Genomic DNA, 18307 nt, shown 5'->3' on the forward strand with positions numbered 1-18307 from the left:
ACACCTACCCAAGGTGATAACAAGCTAGGCCCCGTCCCTAACAGAATCATTTGCACAGTTAGCCAGCGCTGCAAAACAAATGCACAATGTTGTGGATCAAATCATATGGTACAGTATATTAGATACAAACAAGATTTAGCAGCTTCATAATTCACTGAGTAGTCAAAAGAAATGAGCTCTACAATTGTATGAATGTTGCCATGCCTTGGCTATTGAAAACAGAGCAATAGAAAGAGACACTGCAGATGTGTCTGATATTTTAAGCGAAGGTACAACAATCTTTCTAGTAAGTTTTTATGGTAGAAAGTGTTACAGGTTGCCAGGATGTTTGTATTTATGAACAACTGAAGCAAATACACCATTTGCCATACACCTCATCAGTCCAGCGATTGAAGATGGCTCTGTAAATCCTAGATCCGTCGCTAACAAAACATTCATTTTATATGATTTCTCCACCTCACGAGGACTGGATTTTTTATTTATGATTGAAACATGGCTAACTGTTGGTGTGTTAACCCCTTTCACTGAATTAGCACCCCCCGACTGTAAGTTGTTTAGTTCCTCAAGGTCTGCTGGTTGGAGTGGATTAGTTTTGTTGCCAATTGAAAACTGATAGTTATTGCAGCTTTGAATTACAACTGTTTGAAATGGACCTGTTCTTGTCTTGTGTTGTGTGAAGCAGTGTATCGGCTTCCAAAATTTAACAAGGATTTTATATATGAGTTCTCTGAATTTCTTACAGGAATTACACCAAATTATGACAGATTTTTAATTCTTGTGGATTTTAATATTCATGTGTGATGCCCGAGTAAAACCCTAGTTAAAGACTTTTTAAACCTCATTGATTCTTTTAATTTTATTCAGTCTGTGAGATGCCCAACACATGAACATGGGCATGCATTGGACATTGTTTTATCTTATGGTTCATCTATCTGTAGCACTGAAATTGGTGATGCTTGCTTTTCTGATAATATGACTGTTATAACTGAGTCTTCCTTACCTTACCAAAGAGTCAACATTGGTAATGAACCCACTGCTCTTGCATAATAAACTCCATTAATACTAGCAAGTTCCCCACATCTTTTATGGATGCTTTGGATTTCCCCCACATCAGCTGAGCACTGACAGTCTAGTCACTCTGTTTAATGATACTTGCTCTAACATTTTAGTGTCTATTGCTCCGTTTAAAATCAAGTTCTCAAAACCTAAACCTGTGCCATGGTTAAATTATGCCACTTGTACTCTGAGGTAGGCATATCAGCAAGTAGAGCACAAGCGGAAAAAAAACAAGCTTCAGGTGTCCTATGATATGTTAAAGGACAGTTTGTCTAATTATCAGAAAGCTGTAAAGTCTACTAGAATAATGTGTTTTTTGGATATCATTTCAAATAATTGTCATAGACCTAGTGTTTAATTTGACAATATTAACACCATTCTTCACCCTTCTGTTCCTGTATTGCCTGACATGACACAAACAGTCTTTTTATACAAAAAATTTCTAATATCCCACATTATACCCTCTGCTGATAGCCCACCTGTCCCTCCTACTTATTTAGCTGTTTTTCATCAGTTTGAGCCTGTGTCTCTCACTTTTTGTGTCAGAAGTAATTACTCACCTTAAACCCACAACTTGTCCACTAGATATTGTTCCCATTTGTCTTCTTAAAGATGTTTTTGGAGTGGTTGGGCCTAGCATTTTGGACTTTATAAATAGATGTCCTGTGACTGGTTCAGTCCCACCCTGTTTTAAACATGCAGTGATGCAGTCTTTAATTAAAAAAAAAAAACAAATCTAGACTTTATAGACTTGTCAAATTTCAGACCCATCTACAAGTTCTTTCTAAAACTCTGGAGAAGGTTGTCTTTCTACAGCTTCAAACATTTTTAAATGAAAATTGCATTTTTGAATGAATTTCAGTCTGATTTTAAGACACACCACAGCACAGAGTCTTCACTTTTAAGGATTCTAAAAGGTCTCTTGTTGGTATCCAAGGAACTGCTTTGGAATGGTTCAGGCCATACATCACAGGCAGAAGCTTTTCAGTCAGTTTCTCCTCATCCTCAGCCCCTATCACCTGTGAGGTACCTGAATGATCTATTCTGGGGCTTATTCTTTTTTCACTGCACATGTTGCCCTTAGGATCCATTTTTAAAAAACACAATATTTCTTTCCATTACTATGCAGATGATACACAGGTATATTTTCTACTCAAACAGGTCAAAACAAATTCTCTTGTCTGGAAGATATTAAAACATTGATGTCACTTAATTTTTCTTAGTCTAAATGACAAAAAACAGAGATTGTGTGTTTTGGACCTCGTGATCTTACTTGTGCTACAGAAATTAATCGTGTCCCCTTGACAACCTTTTGTAAACCCTTTGCAAAAAATCTGGGTGTGATTTTTGAGAATTCCCTCAAATTTGATAGACAAATTAAAGCCTTTTTCTATCAGCTCAGGGTATTAATCTCACTTGCTTTCTTTCTGTACAAGATTTTGAAACACTAATCCATGTGTTTGCCTCTTCTTGGCTTGCCTATTGCAACTCATTATGTTGGAGTTAATCAGTCATTCCTTGCTCATCTTCAGCTCATCCAGAACGTCAAAATTTTACTGCTTGTTTTTAAGTTCTTAAATGTTTTAGCCCCTTTATCTTACTGACCTCTTAAATAGCACATCAGTGCTATTTATCAAGCCCTTTTGCAGCCAGGGAAATTATACGGGTGGCTACCCCAAACCTTTTTAAGTGTGTCGCGTCTGTTAATTTCACAATACGTATATGGTATATAGGAGACATGGGGTGGCACTGTGACACAGATGTAACGCTGCTGCTGGTTAGTGTCACTGGTCCTCTCTGTGTGGAGTTTACTTGCTCTCCCCATGATTACGTGGGCTTCCTCTGGGTGCTCTGGTTTCCTCCTGCTGTCCAAAGACATGCAGGTTAGGTGAAATGGTGATGCTAAATTGGCCCTAATGTATGTTCTGTGTGTGGGTGTGTGTGTGTGAGTATGTGTGGTCACCCTGCAATGGACTGATGCCCTGTCCCAGATTTGTTCTTGCCTTGCACCCTATGCCAGCTGAAATAGGCCCCCATCACCCTGGTCTGAATTAAGCAGGTTAGAAAATGACATGATGTGTCATATAAGAGACATGAACAAAACTATTGGTACCCTTCCACTATTTAAAAAAGAATCACAGTTGTCCGTGAAATAAGTAATGATAAAAGCAATCGGCACCTAACATTCCTTGATCCATATTTTAAAGAGCAGACACACTGCTTTTGATTTAGGACTTAATATGTAATTTAATAAATAAAAATGGCATGAAAAAAATTACTGAGATAGAGATGGCATTGCCATTAAAATTTTACAATTCAGAATTAATTAACACACCGTAACAGTCTAAAATTTTATGTATTGAAACTGAGCAAAAACTTCCATTGCAGTGCTTAATTCATCTTTAATCTTAAAATACATAACAATATGGTTTGGATCAAAACATGAAACATCTTTAAGCTTTCCCCAAACTTCACAATTATATTAAAATTTTAGCATACTCTAAAATTAACTCATTAATGTGCCTCACCCCAATCAACCTCAGAACATCTGTTCAGAAAAAGAATAGCTATGCTCTATCTGTGCTATAAATGATGGACTTTTGTTTTGAAATATGTGAATCTATAGCCACAATTTTTATTTAAAGAACAAAACATAATAACAAAAAGATTTAAATCATAAGAAAGGAAAAGAAGCAGAAAACAAAATGTAGCAACTACAGTAATATGTTCTGATGAGGATCTGTAAAACAGAACACTCCACTTGATGAGATCATTCATGGCTGGATCTTGCCCTAGGGACAACTTAGACAATTTTAGACAAGTTATGTATGAACAATAAACACATTTTAGTTGAATTATTGCCTGCTTGGCAATTAATGAACTAGATCGTAGAATGTGTTTTTTGTGACTGGCTTTATTCCTTTCAATTTCTAAATTTTAAATGTTAGATCATTTTCCTTTTGTTCGCTAATATGTTCAAAGGGTAAATTTCTTTAAATATAGTGATGTACTCTAGAGGTGGTTACTGGATCTGCATCCAAGCTAGCCAGTGTCATGCTAGAGACAGGTGAAAGATGAGGGGACTTTGCTAGGTTTCTTTTGACAAATTTTCTAATCTGTATATAAAATGTGGGAGACAACTGAAAGATTGTTAGCAGTCCAAGGAGTTTGGGAATCCCTGTGTATTAAGCAACTGAATTTGGCCCCACTCGTGCACTAATAGGAACATAAAGAAGGGACTAACAGTCCAGCTATGTGGTCCTCAATAAATACTTGCTTCTTGTAGGTAGCATCCTCCATGAGGTAAGAGATGGAAATGATGATGGGCTTCTGGTCACATCTTCCCTTATATCAGTTCTGAGATGGAAGGGGCCGGACCAGGATTGCAGGGCCGAAAGTGTTGTCATTGTCATAAGCTATGATCGTATTACAAAGAGGATGCCATTCCTTCACAAATACAAAACAACAGCAACAACAAAAATCAATGGAAAAAATGTTTAATATTTTCAAACTTTATATTAGTGTAATATCATTTACATTTTCATAGAATTATTAGCAGGTAATCATATTATTCTATAATACTCTATTTTTTATTCAAATTGTTTAAATCTAATTAGACCATGAAAGATTTTGTGGTGGTTGTAAAAGGTTGGCAGCCTCTAGTACATTAGTTCAGCATCCTGCGCATTTCACAGTGGTTCTCAAATTCAGCCCCACAAACTCTTTGTATTTATTCCAACTAAATTCTGAAACTATACTTTTTGGCACTATTTGATAACATGATATAATCTGAAGTCTCAATTCCACACTCAGTCTGGAGTTTTAGATATATACCATTAAATGACAACTTTGTTTTCCTGAGTGAGTATGTTTTGTAGACAATAATGGATTATCACTCTTGAATTTTTTCTTTGCTGTCATTTTTTAAAAATATTTTATTGCAGCAGTCACTTTAAGATGACACACCGAGGTGCAGCCGGCACTGAATTAGCTCATTCACTAGAGACTGCCTTGTCATTGGCACCTTTGCTTGATGTTAATTGGTTACTGGAGAAAAAAGTAAAGATAAAGTGAGACACGCTGAGAGAGAGAGAGATAGAGAGAAGAGCAAGATCAAGGAAAATAAAATATAAATAGACTTGAGAAGTAAAATGAAAAAAAAATATTTAATGGCCTATCATTTTTTTGGGGTGGGAAGAACCTTTCTTAATTCTTGTGAGTACATTGGTAAACCAACTGATTAAAAGACAAACATTTATTAGCAAAAAATCACTTCTAATTACTATATATATATATATATATATATATATATATATATATATATCTATAGAGAGAGAGAGAGAGAGAGAGAGAGAGAGAGAGAGAGAGAGAGAAAGCAAACATCCACCAAAGTGCACCAAAATAACCACTGATGGAGAGAGCATGTAATGTGATGTATCTATACAGGAATAAATGTGTTTCAGCGTATGCCATTTCAGAAGTGGATTTTATCCTCTTAGATCTTGGTGACAGCAAAGCTTAGGAAAATCCATGAATGAATGATAAAACGGGTAACAAAATATATTAAAGCCACAGAAATTACTTAGAAGGAAAACATCATCAATAATAATGAAAGCCAGGAGGACCGTTCAACAGGGACCACTGTCAGCGTTTTTTCTTTGCGCGATAAAGGGCATCTTGCACAAATGATAATAACATCTAATTAAATGATTGTTGGTGTTGTCTCATTTTTAATACTGTTGGCTTTTAGTTGTTTTCCAGAATGATTGCGTGTTGTTGTGTCATTTACGTCTTACGTGTCTACCGACTTTAACGCGCATGCTGCGATTTTTATTTTAAATTATATTTGAACTACTGGCTAATGTAAACTGCACTACATAAAACAAAGAGTAAATGATATATGTCCCAAGAACGGCAATACGCAGATGGTCTTTCCATAGTTTTTTAAGTATCTTCAGAGCATTTTTACATTCATGTAACTGGTTTTGGCAGTACTTCAGGCGGCACTGGTTGCGAGACTCCTACTCGCAATCCACTTCTACAAATTCCGTCAGACTTTTACGCTTCAGCTGATTTACAATAGAAGTGAACTGTTTTAGAGTTACAATGTTCTATGAAAGGTATTCTTCCGGTAAAAAAACATCAGTGCTACGCTCTTGAGGTCTCTGCTCAGTGAAAGTGTGCCACTGACTTGTATGTATAAAATCGGACTGCTATTTTCGCTGAAGGACCAGAAAAATAAAGTACTGATGCCATTATTCTGATGCGGAAGCCGTTGGAAAAAATACATTATTTTGATTAATTTCCTCCGTTTTTTCCTTTTATGTTTTCATCGGCAGTTTTAATAACATGTTTTAGAAAATGCTCCCCCAATTGATGTGTTAACTGGCGCGATCGATGCTTTAATTCAGAGCGAGGGATTTATTATAAGAGAGACGGCATGTTTGTGTGTGAGTGAGATAGAAAGAGCTAGCAAGGGGGTGGATTGGGGAGAGAGAGAGAGACAGAGGAGAGAGAGTGAGTGAGAGAGAGAGAGAGAGAGAGAGAGAGAGAGAGAGACGAGGAGAGAGATAACTTCTCATTTTCAGCTGCTTGTCCGACTCTTCAAGCTGCCCTTTTCCCACTGTTACTCGCAAACTTCCTTGATTTTCTGAAAAAGGTGCCAAGGAGGCTAATATATATAAAGGGGCGGGTGCATAATTGAAGATTAAAGAACAAATAAATAATAAAACAAACCCCTCGATGAAGTTAGGAAGGTGATTTATTTAATGGTGGGGGAAATAATCTCTTTATATTCCATGCATGCTGGAGCCCTTTGAAGGATGTGGTGCAATTTTCCTTGCGCGATACAGGAACATAAAGCCAAACATGTGTAGATCACTGGAAGCATCGGATTGAGTCTGATTTTCAGTCTTCAGGTTTGGATTATTGCTTTAGTGGATTATTCTAAGGTAATAATATTAACGATAATCAGCCTCATCATCATAATTATGTTCGGGAATCCCGATTTTCGCACCACCGGTTTGTCACCGGAGGATTGACGTGCGGGGGAAGAATAATTATCCCAAGTTGTGCGAACGCAGACGTTGGATTATACACACCGTTCTTACCTGCTTTCCTCGCCCTTTTGGAAATATCATGATTTTTATTAACATTTTCAGCGTTATTCTACTTTTAGGTAAGACCGAGCTTCTGTCCTTGTATTTACTTAAGTCTATCTGTGTGTCTATTTACTTACTCATTATCCATTTCCTACAGGAAAGTGATCCGTGTAAGATAAAAACTTTCAACGTTTTTAGTTGCTCATGAATTATTTTAATTCTCTCTGCTGGTTCAATATGTGTGCTTCATCTGTACAAGAAAGACGTTCCGCTATACACTGCAAAGCGCCAGCTGGTTGAATTATTTAAAATACGCGCACTAAGAAAAAAAAAAAGATGAATGTTTTGGTGTCTTTAAAATGAGTCTCCGTTAAACAGTTGTTTATTGTAGTTTGCCATATTTAGGTTGAGAAGATATTTTTGAAAAGTAAAGCCAGAGTACGAACAGGCTGAAAAATATTACATTATAATATAACATTGTTTAGAGTCGTCAGTACAATTACAGTAGGACGATACGTTTTCAATATTGAACGTATGCTTTCAGTACATGTTAAGTTAGCGAGTAGGCTATGCTTGCTTTTTGTTATCTATCTATCTATCTATCTATCTATCTATCTATCTATCTATCTATCTATCTATCTATCTATCTATGAAGTATTTCCTTCAAGGAAACTTTGTCTCGTACATACAGTATCGATTGTAGTCTAATTCTTTGATTATTTTTTCTTAACGAGAGTAATATAGGGTTTTCTGTTATTCTAACTGGATATTGTATATAGATATAGAAAAGAATACTGATATTTCAAATCAAGAAAACCAATAAACATGACCACCAGGGTATCCAACGAACGTCATTATGCACAAGATGTTCAGGTGCTTTTAAAATGAGTGCAGCTTTTTTATGCCTATAATGCGTACATGATATGTTGGATTAGAAAAAGTCTACGTCAGATCTGTCAAAGAATACAGTTCAGAGGAAAGGTTCTGCTGAAAATGGGACTTTATTAAATAAAATCTGGCATGGGAAATTTTATTCTTATTATAGGATGTTTTCAAATTTTAGAAGAAGATGAAGAATGTAACATTACGCTTGTGCCATCTTCAACTCCTGTTGATTTTAGTGTATTGTGTTCAATCATCACTACGGGATCAGTGCTAAGAATCAATTAGTACTTTACGATTCACGTTTCTTTATTTTTCGAATGTATAGTATGCGGATTACAGTTTATGGACGATTTCAGTTTCACATTATAAATGTATATGATAAGTATTTTTGCTTGACGGTTTAAATATGAGAACAATCCATGCGCAAAGGTTTTAATTTGCAATCTGTTAGTGTTTGAAATATGTGTCTAATTTAATGATTACAACACAACTTTCTTTTGTTTGGATCTCACGTCATTAGTTTGTATGAGCTAGCTTGATAAAGTTAGATATAAATGGTTTGGCTTTACCTTGTACTCGTCTCTTCTTGACTTTTATTTATAACCAAATGCTGATCGGGTTTGACAGTGTTAGGTTATGTTATGCCCTTTCAATTAAAAAATGTTCTCGGCGCCCATACGTAGCCTGACTGCGCTAAGCCTGTAGATGTCAGTCGAACACAGCAGATTCTGGGAAGAAGCACGAGGCCAACTTGCCGAAAGGACAATCTGGAAACGAACTAGTTCAAGAGAAAGCGGCTGTTTGCTCAGACAATGGATGTGTTTCACGTTATGATTTTATGATTTCACGTCCTGTTTTGTAATGGGATGTGCTTTTAAGTTGTCTTAACTGTCATATTGTTCTTCGTACCGTGTGTAAATATGTTTATTAAAACTATCCTCTTTTAACCATGTATTGTTATAAAATAATATTTTGTTCAAATAAGAACTCAGTTAATCTAAAATTCAACGGCAATTTGTGACATTTTTGTTCAAGCTAAGGATGTTGGAAATTCACTGTATCACTTTACTGACATCATTGTATCACTAAGAGATAAATCGAACCACTCGAATGAATCAAAGTAAATTTATCACACACTGGATTAGTAATGCAAAGAAATATGTAATGATGTTTTTAATTTTTTCTTTTTTCATAAACTTAGTGATGATTACTAGAAGAGAAATCAGAGTATGAAATGTTCCCCCATTTAGATATAGTATACAAAGTATTCAGACCCCTTAATTGTTTCACATTTTCCTATGTTACTACATATATAAAGGTGCCAAAGTTGTTCTTCAGAGTGATCCCATAGGGGAACCAGTTTTGGATCTCAAAGGACCTATCCACATTAAGCTTCCAGAAAGAACTTCTATTTTTTTTTAGATTCATAACAGAGCACGGACATCATACAACAGATAACCAAGAATAGACGGTAGCAGATCTATGAAAAACCAATAAGTTATGATTTTTGAAGGATTCTTGTTGCATACAAAAACAGGCTAAGTTCAGGTTTTATTAATCTGTTAGTGTCCTCCTAGGTAGCCTACCATAAATTGAATATTTCATTTTTTTTTTTCCAAGATATTTGGAAGTTTTTCAAAGCACAAAGAACCAACTTCATATGTAAAGGACTCATCCAGGAATGAAATGGTGCTTTGTCAAGCAATAGTTCCACGAGGAACCACACAACCCAGTAAAGAACCATAAAATGCCATTAAAGAACTATTATTTTTAAGAGTGTATTTGCTAAAATTTCTTGAATTAAGTTTTAGCCCCATGCCGAGCTATGCTTAATACCCCAGAATCATAAAACAAAAACAGGATTTTAGAATTTTTTGCAATTTTATTAAAAAAAAATCCTGAAATATGGATCTGACAAAAGTATTCAGTCCCTTTTACGAAACACTTGAAATATAGGTCAGGTGCATCCCATTCAATTGGTCAACATTGACATGTTGAATCTACCTGTGGTTAGTTCAATTGATTGGACATGATAAAGAAATCAGATCTCACAGCTGATAACGTGTAACAGAACAAAAATCAACCCATGAGGTTGACGGAATTGCCTGAAGTACTAAGAGACAAGATTGTGTCAAGGCGCAGATGTATGGAAGGGTACAAAAAATTCTGCAGCATTGCCTGTTTATTTCTTAAATGGAAGAAGTAAGTTTGGAACAACCACAACTCCTCCTTGAGCAATATTGTAAGGAAGACCATGGTATGGTGGCGCAGTGGTAGCGCTGCTGCCTCGCAGTTAGGAGACCTGGGTTCGCTTCCTGGGTCCTCCCTGCATGGAGTTTGCATGTTCTCCCTGTGTCTGCGTGGGTTTTCTCTGGGCGCTCCGGTTTCCTCCCACAATCCAAAGACATGCAGGTTAGATGGATTGGCGATTCTAAATTGGCCCTAGTGTGTGTGTGTCCTGCGGTGGGTTGGCACCCTGCCCAGGATTGGTTCCTGCCTTGTGCCCTGTGTTGGCTGGGATTGGCTCCAGCCAATTGGACCCTGTATTCAGCGAGTTAGAAGATGGATGAATGGATGGACCATGGTATGAGAGGTGACCAAGAACATGATGGTCATTCTTGCTGAAGTGTAGAGAACCTGTGCAGAAATGGGAGAAACTTTCAAAGGGGCAGTCACCACTGCAACACTCTACCAGTTTGGGCTTTGTGACAGAGTGGCTAGACATAAGCCTGTACTCAGTAAAAGATGCATGAAGGTTGCTTAGATTTGGACTAAAGAGACACAAAGGACTGTCAGAATCAGAGAAACCTGATTCTCTGGTCTGATGAAACAAAAATTAGCATCATGCCTGGAGGAAACCAGGCACTGTTTAGGAACTGTGCAATGAAGCATGGTGGTGGCAGCATCATACTATGGGGTTGTTTTTCAGTGGCAGGGACTGGGAGGCATGATAAGGTTTGAGAGAAAGCCGAATGGAGTGAAGTACAGAAATATCCTTAATGAAAATCTTCATCAAAGTGCTCTAGACTTCAAACTGGGCTGAAGATTCACCTTCCAACAATACAGTGACCTTAAGCAAAAAAAAAAACAAAGCCAACACAATAGTGGCTTAGGGACAACTATGGGGATATCCTACAGTTGCCTAGCTAGAGCTGGGACTCAACTGAGTATCTCTGGTGTGACCTGAAAAATAGCTATCCACCATTGATCCCTATCCAACCTGACAAAGCTTGAGAAGATCTGCAGAAAAGAATGGCAAAAAAAAATCCCTAAATTCAGGTGCGTGAAGCTTGTTGTGTCATACCCAAGTAGACTCCAGGCTGTAATCACTACCAAGGTATCATCATCTAATTACCGAGTAAAGGGGTCTAAATGCTTGTGTCAATGTGATATATCTGTTTTTTTATTTTTAATGTGTTTGCAAAATGTTTTACTTTGTGTTTTTGGTTTTTGTGGCATTGAGCAGTGGCATCATTTTAGGGGGTTTTGAGGCTTTAGCCCCTGACCTCAGGCATTCTGCCCTTGATTTTTGAGAACTCCCATGATCTCAGGTGTTCAGCCCCTAATCATCGTCGAGATACCAGACTCAACTTCCTCCCATTCCACAGTCTGACATGCATGGACAACAACTGCAAAAACCCATTAGTCGCCCCCTCATTGCATGAAAATAAATGGGGGAACCTTTTACCCTGCATAAGAGTGCTCTGTTTTCTCAATGCTGCTGATCCATTGACTCCTCCCAATGACAGCACACTCCTGAGCATAGGGGTCACTCCTGCTACTTGGACGTTCAACAGGGGTGATTCCTCAGGCTGGCCACACGCTCCTTCCAGAAGCTCCACTCTTGTCCACATGCTTCCTCTCATTGCACATGCTCATTCTTGTCTGGTTTCCCCATATTTAACCTCCATACCCTTTTCTTTACCTTTGGTTTTTCTTCCACTATTGTGATCCTGCGGTCCCCTTTTACACATTGGGTAGAGTTACAGGTGTGATCACTTAATTTGTGTGCCGGCAAGGCAAAACATGGTCAGCTGACTGCCTCGCACCAATAAAATGAAATGAGCTGTCTTCTCAGAAAATCTCTTGCACCTGCTCTACTCCCCAGCATGAGCGCATCCATTATTTATTTATTTTGAAATGCACCGACAACCGTGGACTTCTCCTTCCACACCCCGGTGTAGTAGCTACACGAGTGTCCTTCTGGGAACATAATAGCTCACTTGATGAACCTTCCTTAGGGTGGCCTACTGGCCAGGCAAGGAAGCAGGGACTACACAATTGCTTAAAGTGTTATTCAGTTTTGTATATATATATATATATATATATATATATATATATATATATATATATATATATATATATATATATATATATATATATATATATATATATATATGCAGGAATGACAGGCTTGCTGTTAAAAAATTTGGGGTGATCTCCGGGTTGTCCCATTCAATAAACACAAAGTCCAAACAAAAAGAAAACTCTTCTTAGACATTATTGCCATTGTTCTTGACTTCCAATAACAGAGGTTCAGCTGGAGCCATGAATTAGGGTCAGTTTGCTCAGGAGCTCAATCCAGTGTGCCACTCTTGCCAAAATGACACTTTATTACATACCCCAACAGAGCCCGTAAGGAGATCCTCCAATGCGCATGCACATGACACATACTGTAAATAAACTATAAAACTTTTTACTAAATAAACAACTGTGTTGAATTCTTTAGTGTTTGCAAATTACAAAGCTTAAGTTACTTGCTACACCATTTGGCATAATGTTTTAAGCACTAGATTGCAAACAGCATACCTGCCAGATAAATAAATACCTGCCCTGTCTTTGTTTTAATATATAATAATATAAACAGTTATACTATAGTTCACAACATTTAAAGCACCTTTAGATGGCATGTCTTATACAAAGGGTTTATATGTAATCAGTGCAGCCTAAAAAAATATCAAATATGCAAAAGCAGCACTTAAGCATTTGCAGAAAATCAACCACAACCAAGTCTTTAATTGATTGATTTTTATTTTATATAGTACATGTCTACTCAGCATCAACACAAAGGGCTTTACAAATCAATTAGCAAGATTAGAGTTCAGCTTAAATTAAACAGTCTATTGAGTTTACAAAAATATTGATAGTAAATTCAGAAGGATATAACAATAAAAAGGCCAGCATCAAAGGTCAGAATTTAATGTTACATATGGAATAAAAACAGTCTAACACTGAGTTTCCAGCCTGGTTCCAGAAAGTGCCATAGGATACACAAAGCAGCATAAACAAATGCCTGGAATTACAAAGTGTTTGAGGGCCACTGGCATCTTAGGAGTTGAAAATGGAGTATTAAGGCATTTATTTCCTATGCAGTCAGTTACACTTATGACACTGAGCAGAGGTTAAAGCATCGTCAACATGGCACTTTATATTACATTACCTTGGTAGCAGGAAAAGTGTACTACAGTTTCAAGGCTTCATTTATGAAAGGTTATTTTAAAGGTTGCCAAAATATACTGTACATCTAGTCATTATTAGGCTGACACTTTTATCCAAAGCAACTTACAACATTTGAGAGATACAACTGGTTACATTTTTTTTGTTTTTCAAATTGGAGTACAGGCAGGTGAAGTGATTTGCTCATGTTCACACAGTATCAGTAGCAGGATTTGAACTGACAACCTCAACATTTGAAGTGCAAAGTGACAAACTGGGGGTCCTCAACTCTGGTCCTGGAGAGCTTCAGTGGATGCAGGTTTTCATTCTAACCCTTTTTTAAATTAATGATCTGTTTTTGCTGCTAATTAACTTCTTTTGAATTAATTTTATTTGACTTGCTCTTGAAGATTCAGTCCTCTTAATCAGCATCCAAACAATAATGATATACAGTATAAAATGAACCAAAACATGATCAGCAAACTGTGTCAGTCATGCAATATCTAAAAACTAGTAACAGCGCACTGCATGATAAAAAGTTCACTTTTGAGGGACGTAATAGGTGTAAATTATTATTATTATCATTACAATTATTTCTTTACCAGTAACAGCACACTTGACTTGAGCATTTATAGTATTCATACTCTTTCTCTGTACGTTTAGCATTTGTTTGCTCAGAAGTTGATGCGCTTGTTGCTTCCTGAGCAGCTCTTCTTTTCTCCACCCTAGCGGACCACTCCTTCTCTTCTTTAATCAGCAACTTTTCACATTAAAACTGATTAAGTCAGTGTTTGTGTTGCAATTACTTTTCTTTAATTTTACACTTAAGCTGGTACTTAAGTCTTCAATTTGCCTCAAGAATAATTTAAGATATGAAGAGGTAGGGAAAGTGACAGCGAAGGAGGTAGGGATGAAAACGGCACTCATAATGGCTTCCTGCACGATAACGTGCAGTGAATACACTTGATTTGGGCATTCTTAATTTTCATACTTTTTCTCTGTATGTTTAGCATTCATTTGCTCAGAGGTTGATGTGCTTGCTGCTTCCTGAGCAGCTTTTCTTTCCTCCACCTAGTGGCCCGTTTCGTCTCTTCTTTCGTCAACATTTTTTCACGTTAAAACTGATTAAGTTAGTGTTTGTCTTGCAATTACTTAGTATGTTTTCTTTATTTTTTTACTTAAGCTGGCACTTAAGCTTTCAATCTGCCTCAAGAATGATTTAAGATATGAAGAGGTAGGGGAAGTGACAGAGAAGGTGGTAGGGTTGAGAACAGCACCTGTACGCATGTGACGCATGGCCACCCTGCTGGCTGATTCTGAGAGTTGATTCTACAATAAAATAAAATAAAAATAAAAAGAGGATGTCTTGCCTGAAGAAGGGGCCTGAGTTGCCTCGAAAGCTTGCATATTGTAATCTTTTTAGTTAGCCAATAAAGGTGTCATTTTGCTTGGCTCTTCTCTAGTACTCTTAGAAAATAGAAAGTCAACAATTTCAGAAATGTATGCTATTGCTCAGTAAGAGCAACAACATGCCATGGAATTAAAGAATGGGTTTAATTAACGACAAGAATCAGAGTCTAATTAAGCAACTGGTTGGAGTGAAATTGGTTGGAGTTGGACTTTTGTTGGGTCACTCACTTTACATTTCATTTCTGTGTGGGTGCCACTTAAGGAAAGAAATGAAGCAATTCAGAGGAACATTGAAGAAATTCAGGGGAACAAATCTTAAAAAAAAAACCAAGTCATTTAAAATTAATTCAAAAGAAGTTAATTAGCAGTAGAAGCAGTGCACTAATTAAGAACAGGGTTAGAATGAAAACCTGCAGCTACTGGTGTCCTCTAGGACCGGAGTTGGGGACCCCTGCCCTAAACACTACACAACACTGCCTGGTCAATATAGTTTTCTTTTTCGTTTTCCAGGCAAATGTGCATAATAATTTTTTATATTTTTGTTATGTTTAGCACAGTTTAATTCTGCAATGTTCAAATCATTAAAAAAGATCAATAATTTTATTAATTGACAACCTTAATAAAGCTAATATTTGTTACATTTTTCCATTCTGCCTGACAAATATTAGTTTACAGACCATTTTTTACAAAATAGCTGAAAAACACCTTGTTGGGTATTTTTGGTGTAACGTGTCAGTGAATCGAGAAAACAAGAAGTAAATAGTTTAATTATATAGCTATCCAGAAAATATCATGGTTTGATTTATAAGTAAGAACTTGGTTGGAATAAAAACTAAAGATATACAATAAGACAAGTATTTCTATTCTTTGATAATTTAAATATTAAATAGCATTTTCGAGTCGTAAAGGTATTCAGGGATATTGCTATATTGTTAATTAGTCTTGTTATTACAGGACAACAGTATGACTGCAATATACCTTGCCGGCTTAATTTTCTTCAAGATTTACATTGTTTAAAAGATCATGGCTACAACTATTAGCATGAAATGAGCACTGTACAGCAGCTTGAAAGAAAAGGTCATACATGTTGTTTTTAGTTTTATGTGTGCATTTATCAAATTACTGTCAGGCCTGTCACAAACACGGGGTTCAGTTTTACAGTTTTACTCTCTAGAGCTTTTTGTTTTTTTTTTCATATTGGCACGTCTGAGTTTGTTGTTATTTTCTTTTAAATGTTTATTGCATTGTCAAGTTCCTTTCCTGGTGGGTACCATGTCTGGAAGCATTCATTTTCTTGGCTTTATAATAAAAGCGTTAGAAGCTTTATACATCTTTTTTTAAATTCTAGTCTGGGGACTAGGAGATCACACATTCCTGTTATGTTTTGGCAATGTAAACGTATTTTATAGATGCTTAAAAATTCAGTGTGAAATTTCTGTAAAGTTCTCAAACGCAAGAATATGTCCATGCATAGCTGTCTAGGCTGAAAAGTCTTCCAGAGTCAAAATTTCATCCCTACATGTTTTTAAAAAGCTTGAACTCTGTCCCTCCAAACTTAAAGATTATGAATGTCTCAGTCTCTTTCATGGCAGGTTTGTAAGTTCCCAGATTCAATTCCATGAGCCCTCGCTTCAGGTCCTAAAGGCTTTCAAGCAGATCAGACGTGCACCTTAATGGTTTATGTGAATCACATACTCTAGACCAAGCTGCTGTTAAAAGCAGAAGGCACTGCTTCTGAAAAAATATGTTTGATAACTGCAACAACCACTTAGTTCCTTGACCTAGTCAAATTGTAAGCTGTGTAATTATTTAACTTATTTTCTTTTCCAATTCTGTGAAGTATTTGTCCAGGGGGGTTGGTTTAGCTTTGCAGTTGGCATGCAATTAAATGAAGAAAGTGAACGTTCACTGCCATAGGTCTGGAATCAAGCCAGATTCCCTGGAAACATGGAACTTTAAATCTTACGCTGCTTTCATGTTTTAACACTTGAAATAATTAATGTACCTTGCTCTGTAAACAAAAATACAACCAAAGATAAACAAATAAGGTCTGCCTTTAATATGAGAGATTTTCAAATTGAATTGTTTCAAGGTATAGGGGGAAAAGTGAACTTTTGAAGAAAATTATTTTGGTTTACAGGCCACATTGTGCAACAACCATTCTAGCAATATTCATGTAACAGCCAGACTTAGCTGATAAATCCACAAGGTGGGTCACTACAAGGAGTGCTCTTTGCTTTCATATGGAGTTCTGAGGGATTTTGCTAAATCAAATGAAAAATATTTACAAAGTATTAGAGTGTTAGATGATTCTAGGTCAGGGGTCCTCAATCACGGTCCTGGAGAGCCGCAGTGGCTGCAGGTTTTTGCTCCAACCCAGTTGCTTAATAAAAAGCACTTATTGCTAAAGTAACACTTCTGCTTCACTTTAGTGATTTTGAGCCCTTATTGCTTAATTTTGTCTTAAACAGCTATTTTAATTGCTCCTTATTATCAATAACATGCAAATGACAAGAGAGAGCAGCATTTCTCCATTTAGCTTATTTACATTTACACCTGTGTGTATTTATCTGCACTATTGGGTTTAATTAAATACTTGGAAGAAAAATGAAGAGAAAAAAGTGAAGGACTGAGAATTACTCGTCCATTTTAGCCTTCAAATCATTTGCATGATAGAAAGGGAAAGAAAATCTAGGATATGAGAATGACCTGACATAGCAGAGTTAATTTAATTTCATAGCTTGTTAGTGCTTTATTGGCAAGAATTGCTTTCTAATTAAGCAACCAGGTCAGAACAAAAACCTGCAGCCACTGCGGCTCTCCAGGACTGGGATTGAGGACCCCTGGACTAGTGAAAACACAGTTTTATTCTCATCTCGGAGACTGTATATTCTGTTTTAAGTTCTAATTACGTTTATTAGATAAGAGGTGAATAACATCTGCTCTTGAAGCCCCATATAAATGGGACTCCACAAGTGAGGAATGATTTTTGTTGTTTTGTTGTTTGTAGCAGTCATATGACAATGCATGTTTCCTACAAAACCTTAAACAACAACAGCATTTATTTATATAGCACATTTTCATACAAATGATGTAGCTCAAACTGCTTTACAAGATAAAGAAAGAAAAAAGAAAAAATATAACAGTACAATTAGGCAATACTAATTAACAAAGAATAAAGTAAGGTCTCATGGCCAGGGAGGACAGAAAAAAGCAGGCATTACAAATCAAAGGAGACGGGCTGCTGTTTTTTGCTCCAGTTGATTCCTTGCTCTGAGACCGGTTCCTATCTTTAACTGAATGTCTTGTTTAATTAGACATTTTCGCTTCTTACCATCGTCTGTGTAGTCAGAGATATATCATCAACCCATCTATTTTTTTTTTACCTTATTCAGTTCAGGATCATGGTATGCCATTGT

At 36.6% G+C, this 18307-nt stretch overlaps 1 protein-coding gene across 1 annotated transcript in view; it reads left to right on the forward strand.

Moving 5' to 3' along the window:
• The first annotated feature begins 6631 nt into the window (after nucleotides 1-6631).
• gfra2b (GDNF family receptor alpha 2b) overlaps nucleotides 6632-18307 on the forward strand; it is a 464618-nt gene continuing 452942 nt past the window's right edge. Inside the window, exon 1 of the mRNA XM_039769575.1 lies at nucleotides 6632-7234. Within this exon, the coding sequence (XP_039625509.1) occupies nucleotides 7195-7234 (40 nt within the window). The 5' untranslated portion in view covers nucleotides 6632-7194. The remainder of the gene's footprint in view (nucleotides 7235-18307) is intronic.

Source organism: Polypterus senegalus, chromosome 11 (assembly GCF_016835505.1).
Source record: "Polypterus senegalus isolate Bchr_013 chromosome 11, ASM1683550v1, whole genome shotgun sequence".
NCBI lineage: Eukaryota > Metazoa > Chordata > Cladistia > Polypteriformes > Polypteridae > Polypterus > Polypterus senegalus.